Here is a 23,740-nt window from a genome sequence, read left to right as displayed (position 1 = left end):
TCACTTCCAGCAAGTGACACAGCGTATCCGCTAAGGATGGAGGCTCCAGACCTGAAAGAGACTGCAAACGCTCCATGGGAGGTCTGGGGCTTCCTAGGAGGGCGCTAGCTCAAGTTACACCACATTATTTTATTGTCCTCCTGCTTGTTTGTTTACAATGCAAGCCTACCTCACCAGGGAGGCTGCAGGAGAGAGGTGGCAGGAAGAGGTTTCAGAGGAGAGTGAAAATGGTAGCAAAGGAAGTATTTGATTAGAGGTTAACACGTCCCCTGGGGCTTCTTTGATTTGGATTATTGTAAAAGTGCATAGTGTAATGATTAAGCACTCCCGGGACGGAGGGGTCTCTGTGCAGAGTTGGGGCTTTGTTTCTGATGAGTTGCAGCTGCTGTGTATGATGCAGACTGAATTGAACGGGGCATGGAGGAGAAAAAGTGTTCACAGGACCAGAGTGACTGTGCTAAACTCATCATCTTCACCTAAGCCTGCCCTTTCTTCTGTTGTATACCTCAGCGAACACCTGCAAATTGCTTAGGCTGTAACTTGGAGTCAGCCGACAATCCTCTCTCTCTGTCACCAGATCCTGTCCACTTTCCCTCCTAAGGGTCTTTTGTATCCATTTCCTTTTCTCCACCTCCACTGGCACTGGCCTGAGGGTTCAGAGCCTCATCACGTGTTCTTGGATTGCATCTTCCTTACGCGTTTCTTGGTCTAGAGTCTTAGGCTTCCACTTCATTCTCTGTGTTACTGTCAGAAGGATTTTTCTAGACGACCTTAAAATCCATCAGTGGTTTCCCATGGTCTTTCGGCTCAAGCGCTCCTCCGAGCCTGCTTGTGAGGCTCTTTGGGTTCTGGTCCTGCTTCTCTGGCTTGAGTCCTCTCAGGTCACCTCCACACCTGTGAGCTCCTTCACATCAGTAATCCTGATCTGCATGCAGTTTCCAGAACATGCAGTATTTGTTCTCAAGTCTTGCAGCCTGATGTGCTTGCTCCTCCTCCCTACCTCCTCCTCAGGTTGAATGAAGTTTCCGTCACCTGGGCCCCCATATCTCTATTGTCACACATCACAAACTGATCCAATCCCTAAGTGAGCAGAATGAATTGCTTGCCAGCACCTTGATCTGACATACAGTAGCTGCTCAATAAATATTTGATAAATGAATGAATGAACTCTTTACTAGTCCTATTAGGGTTCAGTCACTGTTCAAGGAAGGGACCTTGAAACGCCTGGCTCTGAAAGAAGGAAATACAACAATTACTGCAATTATGTTTTTAGATAGGTAGAATTTCACACTTTGATAAAGGGATTGTGAGGTTTTTGTGTTTCTTCAAGCTAAAGTGACTAAAACCTACTTTTTAAAGACGAGTTTAAAAGGTCTCTTCTCTAGACAGTAAAATATTGTATTTGCCAGCTTTCACAGAACATTCAGGAGTTCAGGAATTATACTCACCGACCAAGTGTTTCGAGAAATGTCACAGCTCTGCTTTTAAAATGTCATTCTAAGGCCACAGTTAAACAAATAACTCGCTCAGAAGAGGTGTGAGAGGTGGGCAAGTGAACTATGAAATGAAGTCTGCCTACAGAGGGCAGAGAGAAGCACACACACGAACTATACTGGCAGTGAGATAAGCTGGGTGACGCCAAAGAAATAAATACATTAACACACAGGGAGCCTACTACATAGCAGGTTTCCGCTAAATATAAGGGAGACACATTCTTTCAACACAAAAACTAGAAACTAGAATGGACTGCCTTGTGAGGTAGTGAGCCTTCTGTCACTCCAAGGGTCCCATTCTTTTCAACCGCTTGCGGGGCGCTGGGCTCGAGCCAAGGCAGGACGTCACCAGTGGAAAGGGCTAACTCGTCCTTTGGCTCTTCCAAGGTAGATTCTTTCGGACCTTCTGATTTGTTTCGAGTCCTTTGATTCTTTCGAACCTTTTGATTCTTCCGCTTCTCGGTTCTAAGCGTTAAAGCGCAGCTGGGAAAGCTACAACAAAGATGGGAAGGGAGCTAGCAAGAGTACTCAGAGAAAAAGGGGTGAGCATTTAAGGGGTAAACCATAAAGGAGAGACTGAGCGAGTAGAGGAGAAGCGGAGCAAACGCAGAAGAGGAAACGGGGAGGAGGCAAAGAGCAAGAGGAACCCGAGAGAAGGAAGAGAGTGACCAAACTCGTCCGGGACCGGAGGAAGGCACGCCCGGGGCGGGAATCGGCTGCTTTAAGGAGGCCCCGCCCCCAGCGTGACGCCACAGCAGGCCCGCCCGCGATTGGCTGAGGCCGGAGGGCGGGATGGGGTTGCTAGGCGCGGAGCGGATCCGGCGGGCTCCGGCCGCCCGGAGCGCGGAGCCGCGGGAGCGGAGCCGGGGTTAGCGGCGCTGCTGGAAGATGGCGAGCGGCTGGGACGCGCGGCCGCCCTGGCGGCCCGGGCGCCTCCCGATGCTGTTGTGCATGCTGCTGCTGCTGCGGCTGCGGAGCCCGGCCCGGGCGGCGCACATCAAGAAGGCGGAGGCGACGACGACGACGACGAGCTCGGGCGCCGAGGCGGACGAGGGCCAGTTCGACCGCTACTACCACGAAGAGGAGCTGGGCTCGGCGCTGAGGGAGGCGGCTGCCGCGGGGCCCCCGGGCCTGGCGCGCCTCTTCAGCATCGGCCGCTCGGTGGAGGGCCGGCCGCTGTGGGTGCTGCGCCTCACGGCCGGCCTGGGGCCGCCGCCCCCTGACGGCGACGAGGGGCCCGACGCGGCGGGGCCGCTGCTGCCCGGCCGGCCGCAGGTGAAGCTGGTGGGCAACATGCACGGCGACGAGACCGTGTCGCGCCAGGTGCTCGTCTACCTGGCCCGCGAGCTGGCGGCCGGCTACCGCCGCGGGGACCCGCGCCTGGTCCGCCTGCTCAACACCACCGACGTGTACGTGCTGCCGAGCCTCAACCCCGATGGCTTCGAGCGCGCCCGCGAGGGCGACTGCGGCCTCGGCGACGGTGGCCCTCCTGGCGCCAGCGGCCGCGACAACAGCCGGGGCCGCGATCTCAACCGCAGCTTCCCGGACCAGTTCAGCACCGGCGAGCCCCCGGCCCTGGACGACGTGCCCGAGGTGCGCGCCCTCATCGACTGGATCCGCAGGAACAAGTGAGTGTCGCCCCCCCCCCCCCCACCTTCCCGTTCCCTTCTCTCCCCTCCCCATCCACGTGAGCCTCCGGGGCCAGGGGCTGGGCCTGGCACTCGCTCGGCGCTCAGACAGTGCTTGCAGGCCTAAGGAGCGAGGGCAGTGAGAGGAGAGGGTGACCCCCCGTAACGGGGACAGGGCCCAGGCCGCTCAGCCTCCGTCCCGCTAATTGTCCGAGAAGCGCTGCCTAGAGGCTGTCATTTGTTCAACGGATGCAAACAGAGCTGTTTGGCTGGAGGGGAGAGTCCTTTCTGGCATTCAGGTTCCTATAATCACAGGGTCGTAGGATAGAGCGGTGGAAGAAACCCTAAGGATAACCTGGGTGAGCTCATTCGTTTTATAGATCAGCTGTCAATATTGCTGTTATCTTATTCCTGTAGGCACTGTACCCAGCCCTTTCCGTGGACTGCATCATTTCACTTGATGTTGGCCACAACCTGATGACATAGACGCCGTTAACATCCTTGTTTTGCATATGGGAAAGTTGAGGGTCAGATTGGTTAAATAATTTACATAGTGCGAGTATCGCTGGTATTTAGAATCAGGCAATCTGATTCTTAGTCAGCGCTCCTAACAGCCATGGAGCGAGACTGGAGCCCAGAAATGATAGATGACACCCCCAGGGTCTCTCTCTTGGTTATTGGACAGAAACCGGTTCTCTTCCAGTCTTAACCTCTGACTCAGCTAGGGAGCTTGTGGATATGGCTGGAGAACTTGCATAGATCTGGAACTTTCATCTGTGAGCTGCTTTGTTTGAGAGACTCTGAAGGGTTTCTGATGCCGTTCATGCACTTTATTAGTGGGCCAGGGCTGAATGGATGATTGTTACACTTAATACACACCTTAAGGGTTATTAAGCACGCTGTGGGATTTAAAAGATTAAAAAGTAGAAGCATGAGGACCTCAAGAAATGGGTGTATGACAAGAGAATATTATAAATATATATGAGGTGTGTTTATGTACTGAGTTAAACTTTACAGGAATTGTTCCCACTGGCAAAGTGTGTGTGGGCTGCTGTAATAGGGATTATCTCTGTCTAAAAGGTAGAACTTGAACTAAGTCTTGAGACATGGGTAGGATTTTCAGTAAAAAGGATGGGGAGAGGAGTAAACGAAGAAGGAACTTATTCCCGATGGAATAATGTCTGAAGTGAGCGTGCACCTCTTCCCTTTTTCAAGCATCAGCTTTGCCAGCATATCCCCATTTTTGTGTCTTCATAAGGCGTGTGAGGCAATAGTTAATCTTTCCATTTTGATTTGAAGATTTCTGAGTAACAGATAAGATAAAAGTAGTAATGAACGAAGAAGTTTCTCTGTGGGACTTGAAATACTCCCTTCTACAAGATTTCAATATATAAGGCAGACCTAGAAAATTTGTGGGCATTATGACAGACAGTTCTAGATTCTTTTTATCTTCCGTCTTTCGCTTTACTTCTCCTTTTGAGATCTCTTAGAGATGTTTAATTTCACATGTCTGGGAAGATTTTTTTCTGTAAAGAAAGATAACCATGTCATGACCTTTGAACGTCTGCATAAGAAATATGACTTTAATGTACATCTCCTCGTCAGAGGCTGTGATGGCAGGGCTTTTCTGAGATGATGTATCAAATACACTGTTTGCATTGCTTAAAGGACTTGTTTGAGATGCCCTGTCATGACCCTTGCAGGGGTGTAAATTCTGCCACCAAATTTTTCTCTTCAGTATTAGTTCTGCTGCAACCAAAAATGAAAATGAGCTTTGCCTTGGTGCAAGTCTCCTTGAGGCTATAGTGAAAGCTTTAAACTTTATATACAGAGCCAAAACTTCACTCTCTCTTCTATATCCAGTTAACTCTTTTATATCACCAGTATTTAATGATTATAAGTTATGGTCTGGGCCGGTTAGTTCAAGGATAGGAGCTCACGAGGATTCTAAAAGCTCATCTGTGTCAGTTGGTATTACATAGAAAGTCGTTTGTTCTGTGGCTATGGGCTACCCTAATCATACCCAACCACTTTTCAAACATCTCTAATCAGAAGGGAAAGTCGGTGACCACATAGGATGGGAAGTACGTCCATCCATCCTCAGTCTTAAAAAATTAACTCACTCGTGCTGGAGATGTTTCACATGTATTCTCATAACAACCCTGGGAAGCAGGTAGAATTAATCCCCATTTTACAGATGACTGAGAAACTGGAGTTCAGTGAATTGAGAGGCAGTAACTTCTCACAATCATGTTACTAGTAAGCGACAGGTCTGGGAGACCAAATGTCCTTACCTGTATTTGCGTGGCTCCAAAGCCTGCGCTATTGCCGCTACCCCAGATGGCATTCTCCTCCGGTGTTTGGAAGAGTGCTAATTATAATTATTAGTTTTAAACTAGTCTCTTTTTTCATAGTCTATTCTAGTATTTAATCCCCATCTTTATTGGCTAAATTCTATCTTTTGATAAACAGATTCTGTGTTACAAGTAATTTTCATTGATTGATCTCCTCTGGGATGGTACTGATCATACTTAAAATAACCTCTCAAATTAGACATACCATAGGCTTACTTTTCTTTCAAGCATGTAGAAAGAAATGTTATATATCAGCCCCCATTAGAATTTCTGTAGGACAGTTCATTTCAACCACAAAAAGGCAAAAGCAAGAAAATCCAGTTTAGAGTGCAAAGAGAAAAGTGTTTAATCTCTACTCGTAGTAATGATTTGAACTGTTACATGAGGGAAAGATGGATAAATAGGACTTCAGCATGTTTTTGCCTTTAGCTTTCACCATAAAAGGCATTATTCAGCATCTCTGTATCTGTAAATTTGACCAAATTGTAAATGAGTCCACTTAGAAGTAGAAACAAAACAATAAAAATGTTTCTTTGATAGGAGCAGCCTTGTCTCCTTGTTAGTTTATTTTTTAATGGCCCAATCAGGAATCTTGAGCCTAGAAAGACAGCTGCTTTTACAGTGATGCAATGGAAGACTAGTCTTTTATGTGCTGTATTGTTTTTCTCTGAAAGCAGCTCACTGTATCAGGTTTTTTTCCCCACCTTGAATCTTCTCAACTGTGGCTTCTTTCTTGAAAATGTGAATTTAACATATTGTGAAACTGGAGCAAGGCAAAACACATCCCGTTTTAAATTAGACTTCCTATCTTAAAAATTCTCTTTGGACAGTAATATAAAAACCATGAAAATTATTAACATAACTCATGTATTCGACAAAGATTTATTTATACAAGCCATACTTTTTTTTTTTTTTTAAAGATTTTATTTTTCCTTTTTCTCCCCAAAGCCCCCCGGTACATAGTTGTATATTCTTCGTTGTGGGTCCTTCTAGTTGTGGCATGCGGGACGCTGCCTCAGCATGGTTTGATGAGCAGTGCCATGTCCGCGCCCAGGATTCGAACCAACGAAACACTGGGCCGCCTGCAGCGGAGCGCGCGAACTTAACCACTCGGCCACAGGGCCAGCCCCAGTATACAAGCCATACTTTTTACGAAATTAACACATTATGAAATACAAGTATTACATTGAACTATATGAAATTGTCATTTTTGTAAGTAAAAAATGGTTGAATACTGGCAAGTTCATATTGTTCAACCTAATAATACATGACTTTGGAATTTCCTGAATAAGATGTCTCTTGAAACATTAATTTACACTGTGTTAATCAGCTACTTTTTCAATGATGGGAAAAATTTTTAAAGTTATTTGAGGTTAACTTGAATTGTAAAAATGGTTTGAGGGCCAGCCCGGTGGCACGGTGGTTAAGTGCTCACATTCCGCTTCGGCGGCCCAGGATTTGCTGGTTCAGATGCTGGATGGGGACATGGCACTGCTTGGTAAGCCATCCTGTGGTAGGCATCCCACATATAAAGTAGAGGAAGATGGGCACGGAGGTTAACTCAGGGCCAGTCTTCCTCAGCAAAAAGAGGAGGATTGGCAGTAGTTAGCTCAGGGCTAATCTTCCTCAAAAAAACCCCCAAAACGGTTTGAAATTTGTTAAATTGATAATGCTTTCTTTCCATTTTCTTTTTTTGTTGTTTTGATCTGCTTATAACAGCTGATAGAGTTGTCTTCTAGGTCTCAAGAGAGGTATCTGAGTTCCTTTATGAAAGATGTAGAATTTTTAAATACATGGTGTTTTCTATGCCTTTTTTTAGTGCTGTATGATTTGGTTGTGTTTTCAAAGGTTTGTGCTTTCTGGAAACTTGCATGGTGGCTCGGTGGTAGCAAGCTATCCTTTTGATGATTCTCCAGAACATGAGGCCACTGGAGTCTATAGCAAAACCTCAGATGATGAAGTATTTAAATACTTGGCAAAAGCCTATGCTTCAAACCACCCCATAATGAAAACTGGTACACCTCATTGTCCCGGAGATGAAGACGAGACTTTCAAAGACGGGATCACGAATGGCGCACATTGGTATGATGTGGAAGGTATGTAAAGCACTGAATTTGCCATATTTTCCCCCTTGTTCATTTAACTTTCTTAAGTATTCTCTGAGTCGAAAAGAGGAAACTTTGAGGAGTTCTAATTTTTTAAAATACTCTTTTTTTTTTATTTTGAAATTTTCAAACTCACAGTAAAATTGAAAGAAAACTACATGAACACCTATATATCCTTCTCACCAACTGTTATCTTACCACACATATTCCACCTCTCTCTCTGTCACACAGACACACCCACACACGTATTTTCTTTTGCCAAACCATCCGAAAGTAGGTTGCATGTTTCGTGATGCTTCACCTGTAAGTACCTCGGCACGTATTTCCAAGTACAGGGACGTTCTCCTGCATAACCATATACCATTACTGTAACTGAGAAATCAACAATAATTCAATACTATCATCCCACATGCTGTCCATAACTCAAACTTCCTCTGTTATCCCAAAAATATCCTTTATAGCTCCTTTTCCTCCAGGTCAGATCCAATCAAGTTTCAAGAATTGCATTTGGCTTTTGGGTTTTTTAAATTTCTCCAGTCTAGAACAGTTATATCAACACTCTCTTTTCTTAATGATGATGAATCTTTTGAAGAGTGCAGACTGGTTGTCCCACAGAACATCCCATATTCTAGATTTGTCACTTTCTTCGTGATAAGATTCAGGTCACATTTTCCAGCCAGACCATTGTATAGATCACATCATCTCAGGAGGCATATAAAGTCAGGCTGCAAGTAGCCAATTTGGACAGCTTTGTTAATGTGATGACCACCAGGTCTCTCCATTTTATATAAAGGCAAATTTTCCTTTCGTATTTTAATCTGTGGAGTGATATGGAATCCTATTTTTTTTTAGTTGTGGTAATGTGTGTATATATATGTATATAAATGCATATATATATCAGTCAATCATAAAATTTGCCATTTTAACCATTTTTAAGTGTAGAATTAAATGGCATTAATTACATTCACAATGTTGTACAACTCTGTAACTGTTATCCAGTTATGAAACTTTTTCATCCCCTAAACAGTAACTTTGTATCCATTAAGCGGTAATTTCCCATTCCCTTCTTCCTACCGCTCCCAGTCACTAGTAACTTCTAATCTACTTTCTGTGTGAATTTGCCTATTCTAGAATTTCATATAACTGGAGTCATACAATATTTGTCCTTCTGCGTCTGGCTCATTTTCCTTAGCATAATGTTTTGAGAGTTCATTCATTTTGTAGCATGTATCAGAACTTCATTCCTTTTTCTGGCTGAGAAGTATTCGGTTGTATGTGTGTACTACATTTTGCTTATCCATTCATCTGTGGATAAGCACTGGGTTGTTTCTAACTTTGGGCTACTGTGAATAATGCTTCTATGAATGTTGGTGTAGAAGTATCTGTTCGAGTCCTTGTTTTCCGATCTTTTGAGTATATACTCAGGAGTAGAATTGCTGGGTCATATGTTAATTCTGTTCAGCTTTTGAGGAAGTGCCAAATTGTTTACTACAGTGGCTGCACCATTTTACCTTCCCACAGCAATATATAAGGATTCCAATTTCTCATGGAATGCTATTTTAAAAGAATTGTTAAAGTAAGCTTGAATTGTTCACCTTTTCTTTTAAATGTTATAGAAACAGCTATTGTTCTTTTTAAACTTTTGGTATCCTTTGTATAATAACATTTTTGTTTTTATACACAGGCTTAGATTATTCAATTAAGAGTAAGCAGAAGGAACAAGTCAACCCAATACCAGTATAAACCTTTTCTCTTTTTAGTATCTGCCCATGGCGAAATGCCTTGGGTCTTCCTTACCTTTTTATTGTCAGACAGTCACATTATAAAGTGTCTTGTGACATTTCTCTTAATCTGCCTTCATTTAAACCTCTGAATTACTCTCAGACTTTATATGTTAAGCCACATTTACTCAATTTGGGTCCTAAGTTTGAGGACTCAAGTCTTTCTATTATTTTCTAATTCCCCTATAGTTTCTACCAGTGTTTCTCATATGTAACAAGCATCAACATAGAGGTTTGAAATATTTAGAAGCTAAACCTTCTGGGTATTTCAATTAGAGATGATTTGAAAACCATTTACATTTTTTTATAGATAAGGGACATATAATATTTAATTCCATTTCAACCTTCAGCAAATATATTTAATAAAACCTGACTTCATAAACTAGTGGTTTTGTTATGAAGTCAACTTGCTTCATTATTTGCTTTCATTATTATTATTTCATTATTATTATTTAAAATAATGGGTTAAAAAATAATTTATTTTTCCTTCTTGGAAAAAGTTGTAAAATGTTAGAAAGTAATTTCTAATTGACAATTAAGGAAGGTAAATCTGTGTTAATACTCTTTTAAAAATAAGTGTGCTGCCTTCACATTACTATAAGAATATTTGGTTAAACCGGGTAACAGATTTTTCTGATTCGTCAAACATCTGAGGAAGCTAAATTTTGCTGCTGTTATTGTTTTTATGAGTGTCACCTACTCTCCTGCTTTAGCTGAATGGTCAGACATTATTTCATGTTATTTCTACATTAGCTAGCTTATATCTCTTCCTACCTCAACAATACAGAGCAGTTTCAGTAGTTTCAACAGGGCAAATAAATTCATTGTTTAGCTTACGTGAGACCGCAGTAAGTAAGACGTTGTGAAACCTTGTGACTAGGCGTATAGTCAGACCCGGATGTCCTGGAGTAATTTTACTGATGACTTAGGTCATGTATTTAGAAATTCTAGCTCAAAGAAGTAGAGGCTTTTAGAGCTGAAAGTGATCTAGTCCAACCCTTTTGCTTTATAGGAAAGTCAAGCTTGAGAGAGGAAGTAACTTGTGCCCTATCACTTGTTCACTAAGCAAATATTTACTGAGCACCTGCCATGTCCTATACACTGTATTAGGTGTTGGGGTTACAGTGGGAGCAAAACTGAACCAATTTCTGTTCTCAAGATCAAACAGTGTATTAAAAGTATGGGATGTAGGGTGATCTGGCCCCCACCACCTTCACCTTCATTGCCAGAGTTGACTCAGCATGTCTAGCTGCTTGTGTGGTTGGGCCTTGCTTCTCTCAACATGTCTTTCAAACCTGCAGGATCCATCTGGGGAGTGGCAGTCCTAATAAGGCCTGTGCATAGTCATGCTCCTCTGCTAAAGCCTTGTTATTGTGAGAGCCTAAGTTGAACTTATTCATGGAGCAGGCTTTCTAATTTTTTTTAACCACAATATGCTGATTTGTATACCTTTTGTCTATCATTCTTTCTTTTTTCCTTCCTTACAGTTTTAAAGGCATTATAAAAATCATCTGAGGTTTAGTATGTTTATTCCAAAGCAGATTTAATTAAACTGAATTGTAGTTTTAGGTGAACTTTCAAGATTTGTCCTCCTTCAACTTATAAAATTTTAAAAAGGTCGGGTAACCCCAGACCACCTGTAATCGAAATTTCGCAATCAAAGGTCACAATTTCCTGTAACTTTTAGGAGTTTTCTTGGGCAGAACACTTATATTTGATTTTCCTGCAGATAGAAGGATTCTGGAAGGCAGTGTAGCATAGTGGCTAAGAGCAGAGCTTTGGGATCCTGCTGCCTTGGGTTTGAATCCCTGCTCTGCAATGATTGGCTGTGTGTGTGTGTATGAGAGAGAGAGAGAATGAGAGAGATATCTTGGACAAATTAATTTCTCTAAGCCTCAGCTTGCACATTTATAAAATGAAGGTGAGTACTATTTACCTCATAGGATGGTGAGGCCCAGGTGAGAATGCGTGTAAAGCACTTGGCCTAGCACCTGGCAGCATGGCTACTGTCTTTGCCAGAATTCAAGCTTTGTGAGAGCAGGACTTTGTTTTATTCATTTTCCTATTTCCAGCATATAGAACCATGCCTGATATATAAAGGGTAAAAAATAAGTCGTCTTTGAATTTTTGAATAAATGAATTCTTGGCGTCTAAAAAATGAGTACATAGTTATTTAAAATCTTAGATGATCTTTAAGTAGATAATCTTAGAAAAATTTATAAAAATATTCCTCTTAATTTTTCTCCTGCTCTGAGAAAATAAGCTTATTGGTAGAGCCTAGATCAGTATTTTTCAAACTTTTTTTTCTTGTAACCTACTGTATAAAATACCTTTCTGTCATTTATGTACATTTCATATATGTGCGTACATAAAACTGAACCAGTTTCATGAAATAATACTTACCTTTCTCATGTATTCTGGTATTGTTTTTTCTAGTCTCTACAGTTTCATTAAACAAAAAAGCTTGTCTGAACCCACTAATGGGTCATGACCTGCGGTTTAAAATAGCACTGTTTGGTCACTCTATGGTAGAATTGGTTTATAAGTTGCACGTGATGACTTACTATTAGGCTTTTTATTTTGTCCTTTTTTTTGAGAAGATTAGCCCTGAGCTAATTGCTGCCAATCCTCCTCTTTTTGCTGAGGAAGACTGGCCCTGAGCTAACATCCATGCCCATCTTCCTCTACTTTATATGTGGGACGCCTAAGACAGCATGGCTTGCCAAGCGGTGCTGTGTCCGCACCCGGGATCCGAACTAGTGAGCCCCGGGCCGCCGAGGTGAAACGTGGCGACTTAACCCCTGTGCCACCGGGCGGGCCCCCTGCCCTAAGGCTTTTAAACTGCCACTGACTTGGAGCTGAGTGTTTTCAAACTGGTAATTATGAATTTTTTTCTCTCTGAAAGAAGAAGAAAATATTCTGTGGATTTATCAAACTTTCTTCCCTCTCCTTTTTTACTATGGGCAGAGAGTTATGAAATGTGAACAGTAGCATAAAATATAACTCATTTAGTTTTTCTGTGAATATAAACTCTAATCATGTGAGCAACCATTCTCTGCATAAAGTGGAGGTCTGACTGAGCAGCACTAATGTGCTCTAAATATTGAGGTATATTTGGCTTGAAGTAGATTGCTGACAGAAAGGGAATAGCATGGCGAAAATAATTACCAAACTGTTTTGGACAGCATAAAAGGTTAGATTTGGTCCAAAAATGGCCTGAAAGGCTTATTCTTGAGGAGCATTTTCTGTGTCATTAACAGGGTATTATAGATTAATCCATATCACACCAGAAAATTGGAATCTATTTAAAACAAAAAAAGAATCAAATGGACAGTGTAGAACTGAAAAAAATACAGTATCTGATGTTAAAAAATAGACAAATCCATAAATATAGTGAGAAGTTTTCAACATGCCTCTCTCAGAAATTGTTAGATCATGAAGACAAAAATGTTAGTAAGGACATAGTGGATTTAAATAGCATAGATAATCCAGTCTGACGTGAGGAACAGGTACAGAATACTATCCTCATTATCTAATTTTCCTACAGAGTCTCTTTACTAATCTGAAGAATAGATGGACCAAAGTTACCATTGGTCACAGTTATGCAAGTTGTCTCTGGTTCTATTAGTGTTCGTGTTACTTTGTTTTTAAAATTATATATTAAATTTTAATCCATATTAAATAGTTACATGTTTAATATATATTTATATTATATATTGTAAATATATAATATATAAATATCTATTAAGTTTTAAAATTATCTATTAAAAGCAAAGTAGGGGGCTGGCCCTCTGGTGTAGTGGTTAAGTTCAGCATGCTCCACTTCCACTTCCTGGGTTCAGATCCCAGGCACAGACCTGCACCACTCGTCAGCTGTGCTGTGGTGGCAACCCACATATAAAAAATAGGGGAAAATTGGCACAGATGTTAGCTCAGGGTGAATCTTACTCAGCAAAAATTTAAAAATTAAAAAAAAAAGTATCAAACCTACAAAAACTTAAAGCATTCTTATATCTTTACTTGTTCCACATTTTAATAGGATCAAGTGTAATCTTAGCATGACGCTAAAGGTCCCACAGTCTGACTCAAGGCTACATTTCTCTTCTTCTCTCCTGCCTCTCCCCTGCTACTGAACTACTTGTTCTTCCTCCGAAACGTGAACCTCCACCCATTGGGCCTTTCTCTGTCTGGAGTGCTTCTCTACAGTTCAGCTGTAACCTCCTCTGAAACCTCCCATGTAGTAACTGTCACTCTCTTGCTTTCCTAGAGCTTTTTGTTTATAACATCAGTGTAATGCTCATCCACTTATGTTGTTAATAGTTTCTTGTGTCTCCTGCTAAAGTGTGAATTCTTTGATAATTAGGACAGTGTGGTGCTAATAATTTTGGAGTTATCGTCATACAAAATATTGACAGGGAAAGAGTCCTGGAAGAACAGAGACTAGGGAGGTTTTTACAGTCATTTTGGAGTGAGGTCTTGTTTGGAGATAAGAGTTTTATCTAGAGGGATGCTGTGGAAATGAAAAGAGAGTATGAGACATATATGAAATTGTGCAAGAAGAATTATAGGATTGACCATCAGTTAGATGGTAGCACAGAGTGTCAAGGAGAAGAAGAACGAAGATATATCTTTGAGGTTTTGAGCCTGGATAAGTAAGAACGATAATGGAAATGGGGAAAACTAACTGGAGGAGCTTGTGTGTGTGTTCTCTTTAGATGGGAGAGGAGTGAAAATTGGAGGTGGTACTTGATGTACTAGTTACAAGTACCCAACGGGCGGTTGGGAAATAGGCTTTGGAGCTTGGGAGAGAGATCAAGATGATAAAGAGATTTAGGAGTTATGAGACATATGGAACCCATATGACAGTGTACATGATTTTGAAAATCGAATTGATATTGTTTCCTGGCATAATTTAATTTCTTGGAGCCAGAAATTCAACTAAAATATATATATACATACGAACAGATGGGTGCTTTTTCACCTCCAAAGTGAATGTACTTCTGGCATGTTGTACTGGGATGTTTTCTTTAAGGAATGCTGACAATTCAGATATTAATTCTCAGCCTGTTATTCCTGTTTTAAGAAGACTATTCGTAGTCCAATATGCATTAGTAAAGTGCTTTTGATCTTATCTGATCTTCTACATTAAGGAGCTGATTGGATCTCTTTCTTTTTTTCTCTCTCTCTTTTAATCCAAGTGCTGCCTAATGTAAAAGGAAAGCAAAAAGGTAAAACAATACTCAGAGTATTTGCTTCTCTGTGAGTCATGAGTTTGCTTTAGTAAAGTGAAATACAGCCTAATATAAAATCTGGCCTTTAGGAGCTGTGCAGTTGTGTATTTCGTAATGTGATCATAGACTTACATGAAGGTTGAGAACCAAACCCTAAATCCTACTTTAGGATTTGGCCTCTAAATTTTTAGATCCGATGTCTAAAAATTAGATGTACTTTTTTTTTCTTTTTAAAATTTAACTCAAGTGATAGAGAATGGGAAAATATTTTTAAAAAAGTAAAGTGCCATTTCTTTTGAGAGCTGTATGAGAGAGAGTGTTGACTAAGTTAGACAAAGCTGAAAACAGATGCAGGACTGTGTAATTTAGTTTAACTTTGTGGAATCATATCATTAGCAAATATATATTCAGTGGGAGTGGTGGAGGAAATAGATTTTCATAAGATAAGTTGCTCAGAATACAAAGACCAAGTTCAGTTAACATTTGGTCAAAGTGCACTTGAATTTAAAGACCAGGAATACGGGGAATTGTTTTTCAAGGGCAGCCTCTGTTTTTTCCATTTATCTGACCCAGATGTTCCACTTAAAATTCTTTATGAACATGCTTATTAGCTTTTAAAAATATCCAAAGGAGTGCAAATTTATCACGTAATAACTCACTTATCTATAAATAAGTTGTTCTCAAAAGTCAAAGTTGTGAGAACTTCTCACTATCCTTTTAAGTGGTTTTATTAAAGAATTAACAGTAAGCTCCATAGTTAAATATAGAGTCGAAATTGCTTGTCTATATTCCTATACTCTAAAATGCTTTTCTGATGAAAACAATACATTGCAGGGTTTTTTTTTTTCCTGTGGAAGATTTGTATTGTTCTTGTATAATACAGTTTGCTACTTTATAGTTGGCCTACTGAGGCAAGTTAAAAAGAACTTGCTATGTTTATGTCTTAACATTGGAGCATTGATTATATTTTTTTCTATTGGCTTTCTGCTTGAGACATAAGAGTGAATGAGTAGTGCCTCATCTTTGAATGAAGCATTGAGTTTAAGTCCCCTGCCCGCCTCCTTGAAACTAGATCTCTCTGTAGTGAAACAATAATAGGGAATGGTTCCGTGATAAAGATGAGTTGAGTATTTTAAAGCATATGAAGATTAGTTGTGAGACAAATGGATTGAAGGAGTTTAATGGGTATGAGTAGATCCTTTGTTCAGGAGATTTAGCCACCCTTAACAATTAGTATTGATCACGGTTTGTTGTAGTACTGGGCGGATTCCTAATGGTTAGACTTCTGTCTTGTTCTTTGATATTGGTAAAGGAATGAAAGCATTGTAGGTTTCATAGTACATTGTATTCATTTTCTTCTGAGCATAGAAAACTCTGGATTGATGGGTAGGTTTAAAAGCAAAATTTATACCTTTTGTCTTTCTTTGTCAGTTCTACTTGTGAGTAGATGAAATAGTCTAAATCGGTGGTTTTCAAACTGAGGTATGTATGGAATGGAGGAAGAGACCAGTTAGTTTGGATAACTTTAAGTAAATAAACTTCCAGGTCTCCCATACCTACTCTTTCCTAAAATTGGTCTGCTTGAGAAAGATGCTTGCTGCAGAGGTTCAGTCTCATGTCATCTTCTCCCGCTTGACTGACCATCTGAATCCAACTATGGTATGTGACTCAGTTTTACAAACTTCCAGGGCACCAGAAAAAAGGGGCTAATTTGGTGATTACTTTAATGGCATCATAAAAGCATCACTCCAGACTTCTTATTAAGAGATATATTTTCAGTAAGAATTGCCTATTATGTTTATTATTTATAAAAATTTATAATAGACCTTTGTCTTTCTGATAAATTGTATCTGGTAGTTGTAATAATTCAATCTGGAAGACAAAAATTTAATACTTAGGGCATTAAGGTAATTGGAAATTAAGAAAAATTTAAATACACATACAAGCATATTATAGATTGAAGTATTGAAGTATTATAGGATGATCAATGAAAGATTTTCAAGCATACAAGTATATCACATCACATAACAAAGTGTGGAGGAAGTGGAATGGACAGAAAAGTTCAAGGACAAAAAGGGAAGATGTGAAATTCTTACTGTTAAAGAACAATGGGTTCATGCAAGGTTTTTTTTGGTGTTTTTGCTGTTTTGGTAAGGACGATTGCCCTGTGCTAACATCTGTTGCCAGTCTTCCTCCTTTTTTTCCTTCTCCCCAAAAGCCCCAGTACATTGTTGTATATCCTAGTTGTAGGTCATTCTAATTCTTCTATGTGGGATCTGCCACAGCATGGCTTGATGAGCGGTGTGTAGGTCTGCACCCGGAATCCGAACCTGCAAATCCTGGGCTGCAGAAGTGGAGTGCATGAACTTGGCCTCAGGGCCTGCCCGGATGCAAGTTTTAAATAGATCATTCTAGGAATCAAATCTCTATAGTATTTTTATTTATTTGGGTACATCTAAAATAATAATGTATTGTTTTATTTAAAAATATAAAATTCACATTATGCAGGAAATTACATTGTTTGCAACTATTTAAACTTAAGATGAAAACTTTTAGGTGCTAACTTAAAAATGTGTGAAATGTTGCATAATTTTTCAAAATTATTTTAGTTTAAATAAAAAAGTTTGAAAGTCATTGGTTTAGATAGCCCCCTGAGAGACTAATGGATAATAGAGGCTTGCTTATTTATGATTATTAATAAGTAGGATATGGGGTCAGCCCCGTGGCTGAGTGGTTAAGTTCGCTGCCCTGCTTTGGTGACCCAGGGTTTCGCCGGTTTGGATCCTGGGCGCGGACATGGCACTGATCGTCAGGCCATGCTGAGGCAGCGTCCCACATGCCACAACTAGAAGGACCCACAACTAAAAATACACAACTATGTACTGGGGGGCTTTGGGGAGAAAAAGGAAAAATAAAATCTTTAAAATAAATGAATAAATAAATAAGTAGGGTAAATAATAGATACTTTATATTATTAGTAAAGTGCTTTATTGCTTTGAGATATGCCTATCATGGATGTTTCACTCCCAAAATTAAATTTTTCTTTGACTGGATAAAGATACTGTTCTAAAATTTGACATTTCATCCTTTAGTCCATGTTGAACTATATGACATATCAGCTTCAAAAAATAAGCAAATGCATTAACTGAATCTGGCAGTGGCTGCAGCGATCAGTAAAACTAGGCCTATCTCCAGATCAATGGCAATTTCCTGTGATAGTGAACTCTGGCTTTCTATGAGTAGGTTTTCTGTTAAGGAAAAAAGCAAGGCAACGAATCTGAACCAGTTACTCAGTTAAGATTACTTATTATACAGTCTTTGACATTTAGTATTGAAAAATAAATGTTAAGTTTAACACAGATGGCAAATAATGCCTATTTGTGGCATCTTGCAAAAAATTCTTAAATTATTCATAACTCAGTTAATATCCATATTTGATTCCAGTTTTTTAGATGGATTTTTTTAAAAAAAGTAATTTCTAAACTAAAACTTGAAGTTGATGACTAAAGACTTTTTGATATTCTAAAGTTATATCTTTATCTTTTTTGTCTTGAGAAATAAAAGTTTGCTACTCTTCTGACATTGACTCCTCTGAATTTAGAAAGAGACAAATTAAGATACATATCACAACCCACTAATGCCTTCTGGGAATAGTTCAATAGACTCAGAGGAGGAAATATGCTTTACTTTTATGAGATTTCATCTAGAGAGGGTTATTTTGTAGATAACTTTCTGTTACTGATTTCTTTGTGATTCCATCATGTCAAAGAACATACTTTGTATGATTTCCGTTTTTTAAGATTTAGGTTTGTTTTATGACCCAGGATATAGTCTGTCTTGGTGAATGTTCCATGTGTACTCGAAAATAATGTGTATTCTGCCATTGTTGGTGGGATGTATTGTAAATGTCATTTAGATCTGGTTAGTTGATGGTGTTTTTGAATTCTTCTCTCTCCTTTGCTGATTTTCTGTCTGCTTGTTCTGCTGATTAGTGAGAGGGATGTTGAAGTCTACAGCTATACCTGTGGCTTTGTCTGTCTTTCCTTTTAGTACTTTCAGTTTTTGTTTCATGCATTTTGAAGTTCTGTTGTTAGGTGCCACATTTAGGATTGTTATGTCGTCTTGGTGAATTAACCCTTTTATCATTATGTAATATCCGTCTTTATCCCTTGTACTTTTCCTTGCTCTGAAGTCTACTTTATCTGATACTGATATAGCCACTCCGTCTTTCTTTTAGTTTGTGTTTGTGTAGTATATCTTTTTTTATTCTTATGAGTTTCTTGTAGACAGTATATAGTTGGGTCTTGTTTTTTAACTCTGTTTGACAATTTCTTTTAGTTGGTGTGTTTGCACCACTTACATTGAATACAATTATTGATATGTTTGGATTTAGATCTACTTTTTTATTAGTTTTCTGTTTGTCCGTCTGTTTTTTATTCCGTTGCTTCCTCTTTCCTGCCTTCTATTGGATTGTTTGAATGTTTAGTATTTCATTTTATGTAGTAGTATTTTTTTTACTGTATCTCTTTGTAAAGTTTGTTTGGCTGTTTGCCCTAGGAATTACAATTTACATACTTAATTTTTCACGTTTCCACCTAGAATTAATATTTTACCACTTCAAGGGGAATGTACAGATCTTACCACCACACCCTTTCTCGCCCCCATTTTATGTTGTAGTTGTCGTATGTGTTATACATATATGCATTGAAAACCTCACTAGACAGTGTTATAATTTTTGTTTTCAACTGTCATACGTATTTTAAAGAATGTAAGAGGAGAAAAATAGCTTATTATATATACCTGGATATTTACCATTTCTTTTTTTTTTGTTCATTCCTGAACTTCCAAGTTTGTCTCTGGTATCATGTCTCTTCTGCCTAAAGAACTTTCTTTAGCATTTCTTTTAAAGCAGGTCTGCTTGTGATGAATTCTTTTAGTTTTCCTTAACTGAGAATGTCTGTTTTTTCCTGAAGGATATTTTCACTGAATATAAAACTCTGTGTTCTGGATTGATAATTCTTTTTTAAAACAAAATTTTTTTTAACTTTTTGTGCCATTGCCTTCTGGCCTTCATGGCTTCTGATGAGAAATTCACAGTCATTTGAATTGTTGTTCCCGTATATAAGCGTGTCATTTCTCTCTGATTACTTTCAAGGTTTTTTCCTTTGTCTTTGGTTTTCAGCGGTTTGATTATGAAGTGTCTAGGCATGAATTTCTTTAAGTTTATCCTGTTTGGGATTTGCTGAGCTTCTTGAAATGTAAGTTTATGTCTTTTGCCAAATTTGGGAAGTTTTCAGCCATTATTTTCTTCAACATTTTTTTTCAGCATGGCAATCTTTTCCCTCTTCTGAGACTCTAATGACAAGATTGCTAGACCTTTTAGTATCATCCCTAAAACTCTGTTCTTTTTTTTTTTTAACTTTTTTTCTCTGTTGTTCAGATTAGGTAATTTCTACTTATCTATTTTCAAGTTAACTCATTGTTTCCCCTGTCATTTCCATTCTTCTGTTGAACTCATCCAGTAAATTTTAAATTTTGGTTATTGTATTTTACACTTCTGAAATTTCCAGTTTGTTCTTTTTTATGCCTTCTGTTTCTTTTATATTATTTCAAGAGTGTTTAATCTTGCTTCCTTAGAGCATGGCTATAATAATTGCTTTAAATTTGATTGCTTTAAGTCTGATAATTCCAGCATCTGGGTCATCTTGGGGTTGGTGTTTATTGCTTATTTATTTCTTGCAAGTTGTTGACATTTTCCTGGTTCTTTGAATGTCAAATAATTTTTGATTATATCCTGGACATTTTGAATCTTATGAGATCTGAGCCTTGTTTAAATCCTGTAAGAAATGGTAATTTTTAATTTTTTTGTTCTAGCAGTGAATGACCTAGTTAGCTTCAGCTGCAAGTTTTGACTCGCCTTCTGTGGGCTGTAATTCCACAGTCAGTTCAATTTTCAAAGCCTTTGCACTGCTTGTTCAGATCTGTCCTGTGTCTGTACCACCCAGGGACCAGTCTGAGACCTGGGCAGTGATCTGGGTAGTTCAGTTCTCAGTGCTTTTGGTATGCCACTTAGGGTAAGACCTACTCTTGTGCAGTCCGGGATTGAGCCCAGGAGTTCATAGAAAACTTTATAGGATCGCTTTCTTGACCTCCCTCCTCTCTACAATCTTACTTATAGTCTCTGCCTTCTGAGGTCTCCCAAAATAGGTGATAAATAAAGACATGAAAGGATATGCAATATCATTAGTTGTCAGGGAAACACAAATTAAGACCACAGTAAGATACAGCTACACACACACTAGGATACTTAAAATTAAAAAGGCTGCTCTGTTGCTTGAGCATCTTGTCAGGTGAGGATGCAGAGCAACTGGAACATTTGTACATTGCTGGTGGGAATGTGAAATGGTACAGACACTTTGGAAAACAGTTTGACAATTTCTTGTGCACTCCTAGATGTTTACCCAAAAGACATGAAAATATATGTCCACAATAATATCTGTGCACAGCTTTATTCATAATCACCATAAACTGAAAACAAGTCAAATACCCATTACATGGTGAATGGAGAAACAAACTGTACTGTATCCATACAATGGAATAGATAGTTAGAAAAAGGAGAATTTATATGTGCAACAATACAAATGAATCTCAAAAGCATTATGCTAAATGAAAGAAGCCTGATATAAAAGGCTATCCACTGTACAATTTCATTTATGTGACATTCTGGAGAAGGCAAAAATACAGGGAAAGAACTTAGATTAGTAATTGCCCAGGGCCTGGGAGTGGGAGGGAGGGAACTTTCTGGGGTGATGCAAGTGTTCTGTATCTTGGTTGTGGTGGTGGTTATATGACTGTACACTTAAAAGAGATTATATTATATAAGTTATACTACAATAAACCTGAGTTTTAAAAAAGCTATAAAGCAGCATGTTGATTAGAGAGATTATCAAAATTGTTTTGCATCAGTTACTTCATACTTGAGAAAAGGGAATTAAGAAACTCTGTATGCTTGAAAGAAGAATAAAATTTAAAGTATCATGCAAAAAGATTTATCTTGTATATGGTATTTTATATCCTTTTTCATTAATGTGGTAAATATCATGACAGTAAATGTGTGTGACACTTTAAATTGTGACATAGTAGCCCATTTTATCATAATTTGCTAAACTGACTTACTATTTTTGGACATTCAAGTTGTTTTCAGCTTTATTCTCCTTCAATTTAAATAATATAGTCCTCATCCTTGTAGCTATTATCTTAGAATAAATTCCTGGAAAAGGAGTTTCTGTGTTAAGCTCATGCCTATTTTAAAGATTTTGTATACATATTACTAAATTGTTACCAGGAATGTTCTATAATCTTTTATATTATTTTCTTAGTCTTTTAAAAAAAATTTTTAAGGTAGTTTTTTGGTCAACAGATATTTTACAATTTTTAGGTAGTTAAATCTATCATTCTTTTCCTTTTATGATTTTAGACTAGTTTGCTGTCATACTTAGAAAGGCTTTCCTCATCCTGAGGGTAAAAAAAATAGTTTTGTGGGCTTCTAGTTTTGTTTATGGTTTCATTTTTATATTAAATTCCGTATGGATTAGAGAGTTTATTTAATATATGAGGTAAAGTCACCTGTATTTTTTGTCACATAGGTAACCAATTATTTGTGTAACAGTTACTAATTCTTTCCCTATTGGTTTTAAATGTGTCTTTAATCATATTCCAAATGTTTTTGTTTCTGTTACTGTGTTTTCCGTTTTGTTCCATTGGTCTGTTTATTTTGACATCTTAATTGCACTGCTTTAGTAAGTACAGTTTTATAATACCTTTTAATATCTGGCAATGCAGGTCCCTATCAACACTCTTATTTTTTAATGTTTTCTTGGATATTCTCATCTATTTATTTTTCCAACTTCTAGATCATTTTGTCTAGTTCCAATAAAAATATATTTTTCTGCATATTTGTAAGTTAATTTCAGGGAAATTTGATATCTTTATAAGCTTCCTAACTGGAGGCGTGAAATCTACATCCCTCATTAAAATTTTATAATGTTGATTTATATTATGCGTTTTATTACATTTAATCCTATACATGTTGTGGGTTTTGTTGCTGGGATCTTTTTTTCTGTTATATTTTCTGATTGTTGCTGAAATATAGGAAAGGTATTGATTTTTGTATTGTTTTTACATGGTTATCCTTTTATTTCCAGTATTATTTTACATGGCTTTCTGTTGAATAGGGTCTTATCAAAGGAAAATCTGGGGAATGTATGTCAAGACTTAATTAATATTCTGTATTTTCACTAGATTCCACACTGTGAAGCTAATATTAATTCTGTAAAGATGTGTTACAGTTGGGTACACTCTTCACTGTAATATTTCCTCAAATCCATAGGACCTACAAAAAGAGGTTGTCTCCATGAATCTGACCTTTAGTTTTGGATTGTTCGTAGAGTTCTGTGTTAAAAAAAAAGTCACTATTTATAGTGTGTGATCTCTGGGAAGAGAGGTCACTAAATGTAGTTTTTTCTCTTGGAATTAAATCTTGTTTTTAAAAGATTTCTGTCCTTCCTCCCTACCCTCTACCCTGGGAAGGTATTTTTGTATATGTCATTGATTGGAGCTGACTAGTTACTGTCATATTAAAGTCATATCTAAAAAGCTGGTTAGATAATAATCTAAAATATTATTGTAAACTTGGTTTTCTGGTTGCTCTTAGCTAGTAATTCTTAAATTGCTGTTGAAGTAAAACAATAAGGGACAGACAAAAGAATGCTAGGACTCAAGCCTGGTGATTATAGTGTTGTGAGTAGTCTACTTCACCGCCTTCTGGCATAGTTAAAGTGTGAGTTGGCCATGTTTGCAATTTAATACGGCTATTAGGTTTTACATACACAAAAACCTTAGATTAGCTCACACTTGCATTGCTCTGAAATTGTTATTGTTATGTGTTGTGTTCTGTTTCCTCACCAAGACTCTAAATTCTGAATGAAAGTATGTCTCTTATTTGTAAATCTCTGTAACCTTAGTATAATGTCTTACGTGCAATGGCCATTGTATTGTGACCAATATAGTAGTAAAAATTGGAAAAGATTATTAAATGTCATGTATAATGAATAGCATGTGTATATCCACATGTGTACATACAAGTTAG

At 38.5% G+C, this 23,740-nt stretch overlaps 1 protein-coding gene across 1 annotated transcript in view; it reads left to right on the top strand.

Moving 5' to 3' along the window:
• Window positions 1–2,181: 2,181 nt before the first annotated feature.
• The window catches only part of CPD (carboxypeptidase D), a 64,601-nt gene continuing 43,042 nt past the window's right edge, over window positions 2,182–23,740 (top strand). The window contains exons 1-2 of the mRNA XM_044744533.2: window positions 2,182–3,121; window positions 7,324–7,571. Of these exons, the coding sequence (XP_044600468.2) occupies window positions 2,382–3,121; window positions 7,324–7,571 (988 nt within the window). The 5' untranslated portion in view covers window positions 2,182–2,381. The remainder of the gene's footprint in view (window positions 3,122–7,323; window positions 7,572–23,740) is intronic.

Source organism: Equus asinus, chromosome 13 (assembly GCF_041296235.1).
Source record: "Equus asinus isolate D_3611 breed Donkey chromosome 13, EquAss-T2T_v2, whole genome shotgun sequence".
Taxonomy (NCBI): domain Eukaryota; kingdom Metazoa; phylum Chordata; class Mammalia; order Perissodactyla; family Equidae; genus Equus; species Equus asinus.
This window is presented reverse-complemented; position numbering and strand designations above follow the sequence as displayed.